Raw genomic sequence first — 13,434 nt, 5'->3', positions numbered from 1 at the left:
AAAATTCCACGGCTGAGGGAACGCGAGACACGCACGCTGTGCTGGGGTGGGGTGGGGTGGGGGGTGGGGGGTATATAACGTGTGACAGCTCGATGATTTGCATCTCATTTGCGTATTTGCATATTCTTAAGGTGTATGACGAAGGAAGACCAGAAAGAAATGTGTGAAAGAGAGAGAGGTTAATAAACCATACTGATAGCTACACTTTATGGACAAAAGTATTTGGCCAAACCTGTTAATTAGGACTATAAGGACGTGGTTTGATGAGTTCGGTGTGGAAGAACTTGACTGGCCCTAACACAGAGCCCTGACCTCAACCCCATCAAGCACCTTTAGGACAAACTGAAACATCAGTCGACTATCAGTGTCTGACCTCCTAAATGCTCTACAGAATGAATGGGTACAGAAACACTTCAAAATCCTAACCTAAACCTAATACCTGTTTGTAGTACCTTAGTAGGCAACAACTGGAATTAAGCATTTGTGATGACGCTTTCAAATCACTTTTGGCGAACTCTTCTTTGCAGAATTGTTTTAATTCAGCCACAGTGGAAGGTTTTCCAGCTTGAATTGCCTGTTTAAGGATTCCTGGTCAGTGTCCTGCTGCATAGTGTGCTTGAGCTTGAGGTCACAAATTGATGGCCGGACATTCTCCTTCATGATTTTCTGGTAGGGCGGAGAATTCATGTATCCATCAATTATGTAAAGTCGTCCAGGTCATGAAGCTGCAAAGCTGCCCAAGACCATCACACTACAACCACCATGTATGACTGTTGGTATGTTGTTCTTTGTGTTAGATTTTTACACCAGATGTAATGGGATGCACCCCTTCCAAAAAGTTTTCAAAGTTTCCAACTTTTGTTCTATCAATACACGGAATATTTGCACAAAAGTCTAGCAATAGGGGGCAATTACTTTTTCACACATAGAGAGGTAGGTTTTGATAACTTTTTCCACTAAGAAATTAAATCATCATTTAAAACTGCAATTTGCATTTAATGTTAACTTTGTGTAACATAAAAAATAATCTCAATCATTTAAGTGTGACAAATATGCAAAAAAAATAATTTTCATGGCACTGCATTTCTTGCAATTTTTTATTATTATATAATTATATCAACGTTATCATAGCTCTTAACAGTAGTCTTTAGGTGTACAGTAGCTGTTGCATTCGGCTAAAGGTTGTGGCTTCGCGTGCAGCTAAATGTAAATGGTAAATGTACACTGGTGTTACATCTGAAGTCAGATCCACCACAATAAAGCAGGTACTGAAAGTCTATAAAAGTTAATACAACAAAAATAAAAATAAATAAATAAAAAAACACATAGCTGCCATGTTACTGAGAAACCAGGAAGTGCAAAGTCTTCTGTCCTGAAGACTCTTACATGGTGGGAATCTTACTTTTACAAAGTGTCTACAACCACAACCTTCAATAAATGCGAATCATAATTTCTTATAAAACAACACCTGTGCAGATAAGCCACTAGGAAGCCCCTCCCTCTGTGTTTCACAGTGCATGATGGGATTGAACAAAAAAGTGTCCGCAGGCATTCATTTACCGAATGCAGTCGACCAGTCAGGGTGAACAGTTATGTACAACATCTAAAACAGAAATGTGGAACAGTCTAAGACTTTCACAACAGTATAACCAATATAGCAAATTTAATCTAACACACTAGCACTCTTCTTTTTCATCTGTCTCAATTTTTTCTTCTGTCCCTCAGTTTCTCCCTTCTTCTACATTTCTTTTATGTCCCGTCTTCCATTGTGCTGTAACCATAGCAACCAGGCAGTTTTTTTTTTTTTTCGTGTGTGTGTTTGTGTGTGTGTGTGTGTGTCTATTTTCTTCTTCTTTTCCTATTTCTGCTTGTGCTCCATCTACTGGTATTTGTCATGTGTATGCATGTGGATGTGTCAGCTTCAACGATGCACATATTTCTCCCCACATACCTACACCAGTAAGGACATTTGGTCCTTCTGGCTGTCCATGTATGTTCTACAAAATGCAAAATATTATTACGCTAAAATATATTTAACATACATTTAAAATGGCTACAGTTTCACCCTCTGAATTAAGTACAATAATAAAAGAATGCCTTGATAAAACATTCATACTGCAGTTGTCACTATGGTTACAGGCATTCAAAGCTAAAATCAGCCCAAACCTGGTTTTATGGGGACTTCCATGCGTGGACATAAAAAAAAGAAATGCAGCAACATGACCTATACATAAAGACAATGGCTATCGTCAGTCCGACAAGTGTAGCCTTTGTAAGGCAAAAACTGAACTTTACCTAGCTAGTTATCTTTAGCTTCTTTTCTTTTTTTCTCCAGTTACATCTTACAACACCTACACAAGCTGAATCAGTGACTTAATTTCTAATGTTTCTCATGTAGCTACAGTATGTCCCATTACTATGTTGTTACAGTGATTCTCCCAAATACAGGAACAAAGTTATGTCCAACCATCGAACTTAAGAATTTGGGTTAATTTAGTGTTCCTCATATTGAGAAACGTACACTGTCTGACCAAAATAAGGGTCAAAATATTGCAAGGCATCAAGCAAAAAAAAACATGACATTGAAATAAAAACTGTCCAACACATTATTAAAAGCTGTAGTAGAAGCCAGGCTAGAAGGTGTGGATAGGGAAAAAATGGAGTAGGAGTTATCCTGAAAAAGAAGTTTGTAAGCAATGTTTTGAAAGTGAAAAGAGTCTCAGATTGGGTGATAAGTGTGAAGCTGGAAATTGAAGGTGTGATGTGCAATATTGTTAGTGGTTATGGCCCACAGATAGGATGTGAGTTAGAACATAAGGAGATATTCTGGAGATGCAGAGGGTGCATCCCCAGGGGTGAAAGAATGGTGATTGGTGATTGAATTTTAATGGACATGTTTGGGAAGGGAACAGAGGTGATGAGACTGTAATGGGCAGGTTTGGTCTTCAGGCCAGGAACGCAGAAGCACAGATGGTGGTGGACTTTGCAAAGAGGCTGGAAATGGCAGCCAAATACTTTCTTCCAGAAGAAACATAGGGTGACATATAAGAGAGGCAGCAGAAGCAGTCAGGTGGACTACATCGACTACATGTGCCGACGTTGTAATCTGAAAGAGATCAGTGACTGCAAAGTATTGGTAGGGGCAAATGTAGCCAGACAACACAGAATGGTGGTGTGTAAAATTGCCCTGGCGGTGAGGAAGGTGAAGAGGACAAAGGCAGAGCAGAGGACAAAGGGTGGAAGTTAAAAAAGGAAGAATAATCTTTTCAGGGAGTTAAGACTGGGTGGTCAGGAGGTGCTGACAGTTGACTGGACAACTACAGTGAGGTGATCAGGGAGACATTTAGGAGGAAACTTGGTACATCAGTAAATGGGAAAAGTAGACAAGGAAACTTGGTGGCAGAACGAGAAAGTCCAGAAGTAAATACAGAGAAAGGGGTTAGCTTAGAAGAAGTGGGATACGGAAAGTAGACAGGAGTAAGGGGATGCAGTGTGAAAGTAAAGGTAGAGGTGGCAAAGGCCAAACAAAGAGCATATGAGGACTTATATGCTAGGTTAGACAGTAAGGAGGCAGAGGTATATCTGTATATATCAGGTTGGCGAGGCAAAGAGATAGAGATGGGAATGATGTGCAGCCACTTAGAGTGATTATAGAGAGGGATGGAAATGTACTGACACGTGCCAGGAGACTGATGGGAACGTGGAAGAGGTACTTTACATGGGAAAAATAAAAGAGAACGAAGAGTAGACAAGGTGACTGTTCTGGAGCAGAAAGTAGGAAAAAAGTAAGAGTAAGGTGAGGAGGGCATTTAAGAGGATGAAGAGTGAAAAGGCAGTTGGTCCAGATGACATATTTGTGGAGATATAGAAGTGCATAGGAGGGGTGGCAGTGGAGTTTCTGACTAGTCGGTTTAACAAGATTTATAGAGTAAGATTGTGTCTTTGTAGATTTGGAGAAAGCATATGACGCGGTGCCGAGAGAGAAGCTGTGGTATTGTATGAGGAAGTCTGGAGTGGCAGAAAAGTATGTTAGCGTGGTGAGGGGCATGTATGAGAGCTGTAGGACAGATGTGCTGTAGGTGTGACAGAAGAGTTCCAGGTGGAGGTGGATCTGCATCAAACATTGGTTTTGAGCCCCTTCTTGTTTGCTCTGGTGATTGAGGGGATGTCAGATGAGGTTAGACTGGAGTCTCCATGGACTATGATGTTTGCAGATGACATTGTGCTTTGTAACGAGAGCAAGAAAAGGTGGAGGAAGCGGGAAAAAATCCCCCCCAAAAAAGAAGACGTTTGTGAATAAGAAGGACCCAAGTGGAACGGTAAAGCAGGGAGCAGAGGTAAAGAAGGTGCAGGACTTAGGGTTAATGGTCCAGAGCAAGGAGAGTGTGGAATGGAGGTAAAATGGCAGGCAGATTGGAAGGGGTGGAGAAAAGTGTCAGATGTGTTGTATGATAAAAGAGTATCAGCAAAAATGAAAGGAAAAGTGTACAAAACAGTGGTAAGATCAGCTATGCTCTATGGCGTAGAGAAAGTGGGACTGATAAAAAGACAGGAGGCAGAGCTGGACGTAGCATAGGTAAGGATGATGAGATTCTCTTTGGGAGTGACAAAGATGGATAGGACCAAGAATAAGTCCATCAGAGGGACAACCCATGTTAGATGTTTTGGAGATAAAATAAGTGTTGCCAGATTGAGGTGGTTTAGACATGTTCAGAGGAGAGACTGTGAGCACATTGGTAGAAGGATGCTGAGGTTGGAACTGCCAGGCAGGAGGTCTAGAAGAAAACCAAAGAGGAGATTTGTGGATGCAGTGAGGGAGGACATGAAGTTAGTTGGTGCAAGAAAAGAGGATGCAAAGGATAGGGTTAGATGGAGGCAGATGATTCGCTGTGGCGGCCCTGAAAGGGAATAGCTGAAAGACGAAGAAGAAGAAGAGTATGGATAGATGCTGAACCATTAGCCTCATGGTAGAAATGCACATGAAGCGATGCACCCTTCATGCATAGTGCCAGCTGTACAAGCTTCTGGAGACACTGTTATGATCTGGGGTTCCTTAGTTGCTCAGGTCTAGGCTTAGCAACATTATGTGGCAATAAAATGAAGAAAGCTGACTATCTGAATGTCCTGATTGACCAGGTTATTACATCTATGGACACAGACATATTCCAGGACACAAAATGCAAACAAGTGGAATTATTTAGACCACCATATTGTGTGCTGTAATCAAAGATATAGGAAGTCTTATAGTCCTGGCAGAGGTCGTCTTGCCCTGGTGGTGTACTGTATATTCATATTTTGTTTTTACTTTCTTTACCAAAAAATGTTTGTATTTAATCATGTAACATATAGCTAGGTTAGATAGCTAACTAGGGGGCTCGGTGGTTAAGGTGTTGGACTACTGATCAGGAGGTCCACCAGTTCGAGCCCTGACACTGCCAGGTTGCCACTGTATCTCAGATACAAGCAGGTATCAAGCTGGCAAGCCAAGCCAACCCCGTTAGTAACTGCCACAAAAATGACAGATATACCTCTAGGGTAGTGAGTACCTTAACTACCGGATGGCATGAAGACGAACCAGAACGTTAACTGGACTGAAAAATTGGTAGCTAGCATAGCCATAACAAAATATAGAATAAATGAATTCGCTGTATATATTTCATTATGTACAAAGAGTTCTTACACTAAATATGCATCCTAAGTTGATTTGAGAATAACGCTCTTTAACCAATTTCCATGCATTACGTTCATTTTTTTTAAGTGGCCAGGATGGAGCTGTTTTCCGAGGACCTTATATTTTCTCATGATTCATTATAAGAACTTGTGAAAGGGTTCTTAAGATCATGGTTGGTGGGGTCATAGGATCAGCAAAGGTCATGACCCAGAACACACTTCAGAAACTAATGTGGAACAGATGCCAACAAACAACATCCAGGTAATTAAACTCAAATGCGTTTTAATAACAAACCTTTTGCAAGCAGCATGTCCATAAGCACTGTTCCAGATGAACCATGTATAAAAAAAACTATTATCTTGGTAAATATGGGTGTGTTTTTTTCCAAAATTGCAACAACTAGCACTTAGGGTTACTATTTCCTATTAAATTAGAAATGAGCGTGTTTAGGGATTGGCGAACATACGGTTGACATGTATTAGCTAGCAAAGTCATTTTTAATGTCTTATATATATACACTTACCATACACATTATTAGGAACACCTGGACACATGCTTATTCATACAATTAGTCGATCGCAAGGCAGCAGCGCAATGTACGAAATCATGCAAATTTTGAAGTCAACATTCAGATGTAACATGTTTTAACGCAAAATAGTCTCAAAACTTTAGGAATGCTTCAAGTTGACTGGCAGACTAAACTAACTCATATAAACACTCTTTTGGAAAGAAAACCACCTCAGAACATGCAACACGTCAAGACTTAAAGTGGATGGGCTACAAAAGCAAACCATCTAAAGTCAGCCAAGAACAGGATTCTGAGGACCGCATGTTCATGGTTCATGCAGTCAACAGCATGAATCAACGGACACAGCCTGATTGGGTCAAATGTTAAGATGGTTAAGATGGTGCAACAGTGTGGGGAATGTTCTCCCGGCACATCCCTCAATACAAATCAAGTGTGTGCGGAATGCCCAAACTTTTCCTGTATCGTGGCTGCAAAATGCACATCCATTTATGGCCACGATTTACCCATGACTCTTTCAAGCAGGATAACGTCACAAAATAGTCTCAAACTGGTTTAAAAATCCGTAGAGATTTCCAGCGTATGCAACAACAAACAAAAATCCAGTAATAATAATAATAATAAGACACACCAATGGCAAAACCTCAATTTGTAGAACTAAGAGGTCTCACACAGCATTAATATGGTGTTCCAAATAAAGTGATGGGTATATATGCACTTAATATACACACACACTGTACAGTTAATAACAAGACATGGGCCAAACACAACTTTAATTTATTTATTAATAAGTGTAACTAGTCAACAGTGTACAGCTCAAATCACAGATTAGCATAGCGTCAACAACACAGACATTAATGAACTGTACAGTGTGTGTGTAGTAGGCATGTGCCGATGACTAAGGGTGCAACATGCCGCGGTATTCAACACTGCTGACATAAAATCCAGTCAGAAGGTGAGGCTCGTTCTGCACGTCTCGGTCGCAGTGCTGCACGAGGACAGCTGGCGTATAATAGTCCTTATTTCGGAGCATGTGAACTGTGGGTCCATTTTAGAACAGGCGTGAGATGAATCAATTCTTTTTAACGTTAACTACAACAGAACTTCAGACCTATTCTGGTTATATGAAATGTTTAATATCGGCACATGCCTGGTGTGTAGCAGTATATAAATTACACATTTTTAATATTTAAGAGTTGGAAGCATAGGAATGGACTTTGAATGTTGAAGTGTGTGTGTGTGCATGCATGTACATAGCGTCCAAAATTTCAGAGTGCACTACCAAGCAAACATGAATGCAATTTCAATACTACTAATAACACTCACGGCATGTCCTAAATCACAACTTTTTTTTTTTTTTTTTTTTAACTATCTTTGGAGTCCACTATTTTGTCAAAGCATATCAAGAGCACACGCACACACAGGAGTTCCCACAATGCCCTACAACAGGACAGAGTCCGGGAATTGTACCCCATAATGCCCCATGACCCATGTAGTCATTAGGGTGTACACGTCCATAGGTGAGACTTTTGTGATGTGGCCTATATAGCAGAGAGGAGTGCACTCGGATTTTTGGACCCAGCTATTTATACTGTACAGTGTCAGTCCTGCAGTGTTTACACACACACACACACACACACACACACACACACACACACACACACAGAGGACCATGGTTTCCTAAACAATCTTCTTCACATCATCAGGTAGATCATGAGGCTCATCTGCTTGGTTTCTTCACCTGCATGTACACACACACACACAATTGCAATTAACCTCAGCGAAACAGTATTACAATACACTCAATAGCAATTAAACAAGCAAGGTAAACTAAGGTTGGTACTAGTTAGTTTGGTATTCACCTACAATTTTCTCTCTGTCGGTTAAAGGATAAATTGCAAAAAAAAAAAAAAAAAATCAGTGACCAGCGATACATTGGCACTAAAGCTGCTACCTATAACCTTGCTAGATGTGATGCAGCACTATACAAAGTGGAGTCACTGTGACTACGCTAAAAGTTCTCACATTATTTAGACACCAGTGAGCTAAAACTGGGGACTCCTTGAAAGAGGTCCGTTTTTTAAAACCTTTGTGACTGATAAAGTTCTGTTCCATGTTAAAAGACGTTCTTGCGTGCGTCGTCAATATGTATTAGAACAAGCAACATCTGAGCTGCTGCTAAAAAAAATTTATAACATTTTTTGACCAGTCAAAACTAAGAATTCAGAGTTACTGAAGATAGCTAGGTGTTTTTACGTTATGCAAAAAGGGCGGGCCATTGGATTAAAGTGAATAAATAAACTAGCAGTTCAATAGGCTGTGATAAAATTACTAAAGTAGGTTATTTAGAAATTTGGCTCAGCTAATAATTTACCAGTCATAGCGGGGGCGGTGGGGGGGTCGAGGAGAGGATGAGGGGTTGGAGTTCGGTGGAGCAGGTAAGGCCAGTTGTCCTGCCGCTGTCCTTCGGCTCCGTCCATAATCCAGGCCACGGGCATTAGGACTCATGTAGCGCCCCACCCCCCTCCTGAATTCTTCATCAAAAGCTTCAGCTTCACCTGAGGCAAAAATCAAGAAAGACAGAGACAAGATACACAGATAATGGGGGGGGGGGGGGGGGGGGAGTAACATTGTTAAAATAGTCAACAAGAAACTTTAATTTAAATTTAATAACTTAATTAAATTATTTAAACTTGAAACAGAGTCAGAAATTGGCAGACGTTATACAAAGAACAAGCTGGATCTCAAATGAAATTCTACGACCATACATACAAACGTATTTTTTAATCTACAAGATTAGCATAAATTACACGACGTTTCAGCCGGTTTTAGCTGATACACATTAGAGTCAGAAAGGCACGGGAAAACCGGTGTCGCACTCACTTTCTTCAAGGTTGATAAAGTCTTGTCGGTGCTCGTGATCCCCAGTGTGTGCGTTTCTGGAGCGTTCCATCACGTGAGCTCGATCTCCGATATGGTGGCCAATGGACATCCGCTCCATTCCGCTCTCACTGTCACGCAACGATTGACGCGTCTCTCTGATCTACCCACGCACAAATAAAGAAAACCATTACAAAAGAAAGGTATGAAAAGTAGTGTGTGTGTGTGTGTCCTCCAAGTGATGTTCTAACTTCTCAGAGACATTGTTGTTAGAGCATGTGTGTGTAATATCATGGAATTTACATAGAACAGGTTTGTGTCCTCATAATGTCATTAATTCCGGAATGTGTGAAAGATTTATTAAATTGGCACACTGCGTCATCACAGTCTAATATATGAACCCTGTTTAAAATAATAGGAATGTGACAGTATGTGCTGGTGCGTCATCATAATTATAAAAGTATGTGTGCACCCAAGCGCACATCGTGGGCAGTGGAGTGGGTAGAGGCAAAAGAGAAAGAAAGCAAGAGAGAGAGAGAGACCAAGATACCTCTAGGTGATGTTCTAATTTCTCAAAGCTGCTGCTTGAACAGCATGTGTGTAGAGTAGTATGGAAAGTCCATGGAAAACTGTTGTGTTCTTACACTGTCATGATTATAAGAATGTGTAAGTATGAATTGAGAGATTCCATAAACCAATTGTAATATACGTGCATAATGTGAGTCCCCATAAAGCAGGTATGTGACAGTGTTCGCTTGTGCATCAAAGTAATTACAAAAGGGTGTTTGTACACACACACGCCGATGGGTGGGTCGAAACACAAACCCCTCCAAGTGGCGTTTTAATTTCTAAAGGTTGTAGGAGTGTGTTTGTGTAGGATCATGATAACAGAGTTCCCATAAAGCACATTGTGTGGGTCTGTGTGTGTGCGAAAGACCCCTCCAAGTGATGTTCTAATTATTCCGAAACGCTTTAGTAAAACAGTTAAGTGTCGCCAAAATGTTTTAAATCACAAGAATGAGGGTAGGAGAGACCCTTCTAAGTGACATTGTAATTGCTCAAAGCCACTTTTAAACGTGCACGTGTGTGGTATCTCAAACTAAGGGACCAACTAAAGCTTGTGTCCTCATAATGTCCCTTTTGTGTGTGTGTGTGTGTGTGTGTGTGTGTGTGTGTGTGCATGCGTGTCTCACCCCTCCAGGTGCTGTTCTGATTTCTCTGGTTTGCTGGTACACTTTCGGGGCTCCGGAGTCACTGCTATACGAGATGACTGTGGAGGAGGAGAACGACTGACATGATGGAGAACCGGAGAACCTATCCTGTAGAAGACACAGACACATGCATGCATTAACAAAAACCATTCAAACATAAATTCATAAAACACACAAAAATGCTCACGCTTACACACAAACAGACTCAAGTATGGAGGCATTTCCAATATGCAAATGCACACACAACTGGTGTGTACCGTATGTGTGATGTCACTTACCATGTTCTCCATCATGCTGTTCATCATTCCGAACATATCCATGAATCCTCCTCCCTGCAGCACACACCAAGAACATTATAATTCTACATACACATTTGTCATTAGCCAAATTTGTATCATGTTTAATGGCATCAACGTACATGTTTATCTGTACTGAAAAAAACACAGAAGCTGAAATCCAAGTTGTGCAAAATCACAATCAGGCTTCGTCATCATTAAGGTTCCAAATCACACAAACAATCCTGACGTTGACGCAGAGCATTTAAGTGGCAAAAAGGACAAAAAAGTGGAATACTGTTCTCTTACCATTCCCATCATACCGAAGGGAGCCAAAGCACCAGTCTGAGGCTACAAAAAACATGGACATTAATAAACAGATAATTCTGGACATATACACACAAATACAAAAAAAACAATCTTTAGTATTTATAATGCAATGTTTCATTTTTGTTTTGTCCCTCATTTAGCATCCGTCATCACATGATTACATCAGTCGGGGTGTACAATCTTGATGCTAACTCTCAGGAAAAGCGTTTCCAGGATTTGGAGACAGGTGTGTTTACCTGTACTTGCATGGGAGTTCGGGCCGACTGGATCTGGGGAGTCAGGGGAAACGGTTCGAACCCGAACGACCCAAACACGCTCCTCATCTGGCGACGATGTGCTGCGAATGGGTCCCTGAAAGGGGGAAAAATAATAAAATCAATCAATCAACACTCAGAACAATGTTACGATAAGAATTCAAAATAAGATGAGGCCATATGGAGTATCTTAAAGTTAGACTCCATCTTTTTTGATTAACGGTTTTAAAAATAGATGATAGAATTTCTAATAAGCCAATAAAAATTATACCGTAGTAAAGATATAAAGCAAGATATAGAAACCTGGAATTGAAGTTTTGAACAAGCTAGGACTTTACATCAACATCATTTTTCTTTTAATTTCGACTTAACTTTAAAGCCATCATTATTTTTAAATTTCTGGCCAATTCAACTTCATGTAAATATTTTACCTTAACTCACCATCCAAGCTAACAAAAACAGAGCTAAATGTATACAATATTAGCTTATAATTCCTTTTCCTGAAAGTTGAGTTCAGTTAACTGGTTTACTGGTTATCAGCTACACTTTCCCAACTTTGTTGTAAAATTCTGTGTCAATATTGTCGCCAGCCAAACCAAACATTTATGCAACACAAACTTTATCAATTTCCTTGTGCGTCACACAACAAACTCGGTATGATTCGAACGATGTTCGCTGTTCTGAACAAACTGTATTTTTAACGCCAAACAACGTGTCCTGTGTAAACGCTCCTGAAAACAATTCGCAAATTTATTTGTTTGATAAAAAATTCATCCTAATGATGACGAAAAACAAATTCGTACGCACTCCATTCAAAAATATATATGTATATATATTAAGTTGACATAATCAGCATCCTTACACATAAATTTACGTAAATCTACAAACAAATTCGTCCATTTTTTTTAAGAAAATTTCAACTTGTGAGATAAAGTGAAAGAATTTTTTTTTTTTAACGAATAAATAATAAAGAGATTCGAAAAGTCACTCACATGATGTACGGATTGTCATCGACATCGTCCAGAAAGCGGAACATCTCGTGTGCAGTCGGAATTCGCGTAAATTCGTAGCAAAATAAATTCGAATTCGCGTGACGCAGGCGGAGCAAAACAACTGCAGGTCAGGGCGACGCGATTACTAATGGACGGGGGCTGCTTTCTCTCTTTTCCTCCCACTTTTAATTCAAAAATTGATTTCGGAAATTGGCAGAACGAAATATACAACCCGGAAGTGCGACAACAACGCCGCGGTGTGGGAGAACATTTACGACTGTTGTCATTCAACACAATAAACAAAACAGCCCGAGCTAGCTAGTTAGCATATTCGCATTAGCGCAAACAATCGCACGGGAGGGAGAGGGGGGAAAAAAGGACACCCAAACAACAACAACCGATTTAAACGTGCAACTAGCAACAAGCTAAATCAGGACAAAGCTATGATAAAACGAGCTAATTGAATGAAAGGTCTGGGTGGTTTTTTTTTTTTTTTTTCGTTAAACGAGTGAACCTGAAAGAAGAACAAACGTCAGTGCGACAAAGGAAGCCCAAAACATGAACCCAGCTAAAGCTATTACTAGCTCGATTAGCTAACAAGAGAGAAAAAACAGACGCCGCGAGGTGTGGAGGAGACGCCAAAGAGTTCTCAGGTCCAGCTCTTTCCCGCAAACGATGATAAAAACAAGCAGAAATGCAAATATGCTCCAAAAACCAGGCCCCAGCCTGCAGCTAAACGTTAAACACACGAGGAAGCAGGAGACTCCAAGACACGCGTCACGGAGAAAATAAAAGTCCTGCGTTTAAACGGCGTTAAACTCCTGGACCTAAATGAATACCGAAGAGTCGTTGGCAACACGAAGCTCAAAGCTGGACCAGAAATCTAAAAAGAAAAAATATTCTGTGATGACAGAGTTTATCTTTGGGGGTTGTTTTCGAACACTGTTCCACTGTTTTATTTTTGAATACTGTTGCATGAAAAAAAATAAACACTTTTTATTTAAACTCATATTTACAACATATTTATCGCTTTTGTATTTTCCTGAAAGGTTCCAAATACTCATTCTCACTCACTCAATCGTCTGTACCGCATTACTCTGTATACAGGGTCGCGGGGAGCCAGGAGCCTACTTAGGGTACAAGGTGAGGAAGGGGTGCCAGTCCATCGCATGGCACACACACACACAGACTCTCATTCACACACTACAGGCAATTTGGAAATGCCAATCAGCCTAATCTGAATGTATTTGAACTGTGGGAGGAAAACAAAGCACCCGGAGGAAATCCACCAAGCA

General features: G+C 40.4%; 1 protein-coding gene across 1 annotated transcript; it reads right to left on the bottom strand.

Moving 5' to 3' along the window:
• Positions 1-6,964: 6,964 nt before the first annotated feature.
• mlf2 (myeloid leukemia factor 2) lies at positions 6,965-12,980 on the bottom strand. Its single transcript, XM_053495367.1, has 8 exons — positions 12,140-12,980; positions 11,130-11,244; positions 10,873-10,914; positions 10,567-10,620; positions 10,271-10,396; positions 9,081-9,240; positions 8,572-8,755; positions 6,965-7,938 (listed from the first exon to the last, which is right to left on the bottom strand). Exons 1-8 carry the CDS (start codon positions 12,181-12,183, stop codon positions 7,935-7,937), a joined length of 729 nt encoding a protein of 242 aa, XP_053351342.1. The 5' UTR covers positions 12,184-12,980; the 3' UTR covers positions 6,965-7,934.
• Positions 12,981-13,434: the final 454 nt, after the last annotated feature.

Source organism: Clarias gariepinus, chromosome 4, assembly GCF_024256425.1.
Source record: "Clarias gariepinus isolate MV-2021 ecotype Netherlands chromosome 4, CGAR_prim_01v2, whole genome shotgun sequence".
Taxonomy (NCBI): domain Eukaryota; kingdom Metazoa; phylum Chordata; class Actinopteri; order Siluriformes; family Clariidae; genus Clarias; species Clarias gariepinus.
The sequence above is the reverse complement of the archived record's forward strand: the minus strand, read 5'-3'. Positions and strand labels throughout refer to the sequence as shown.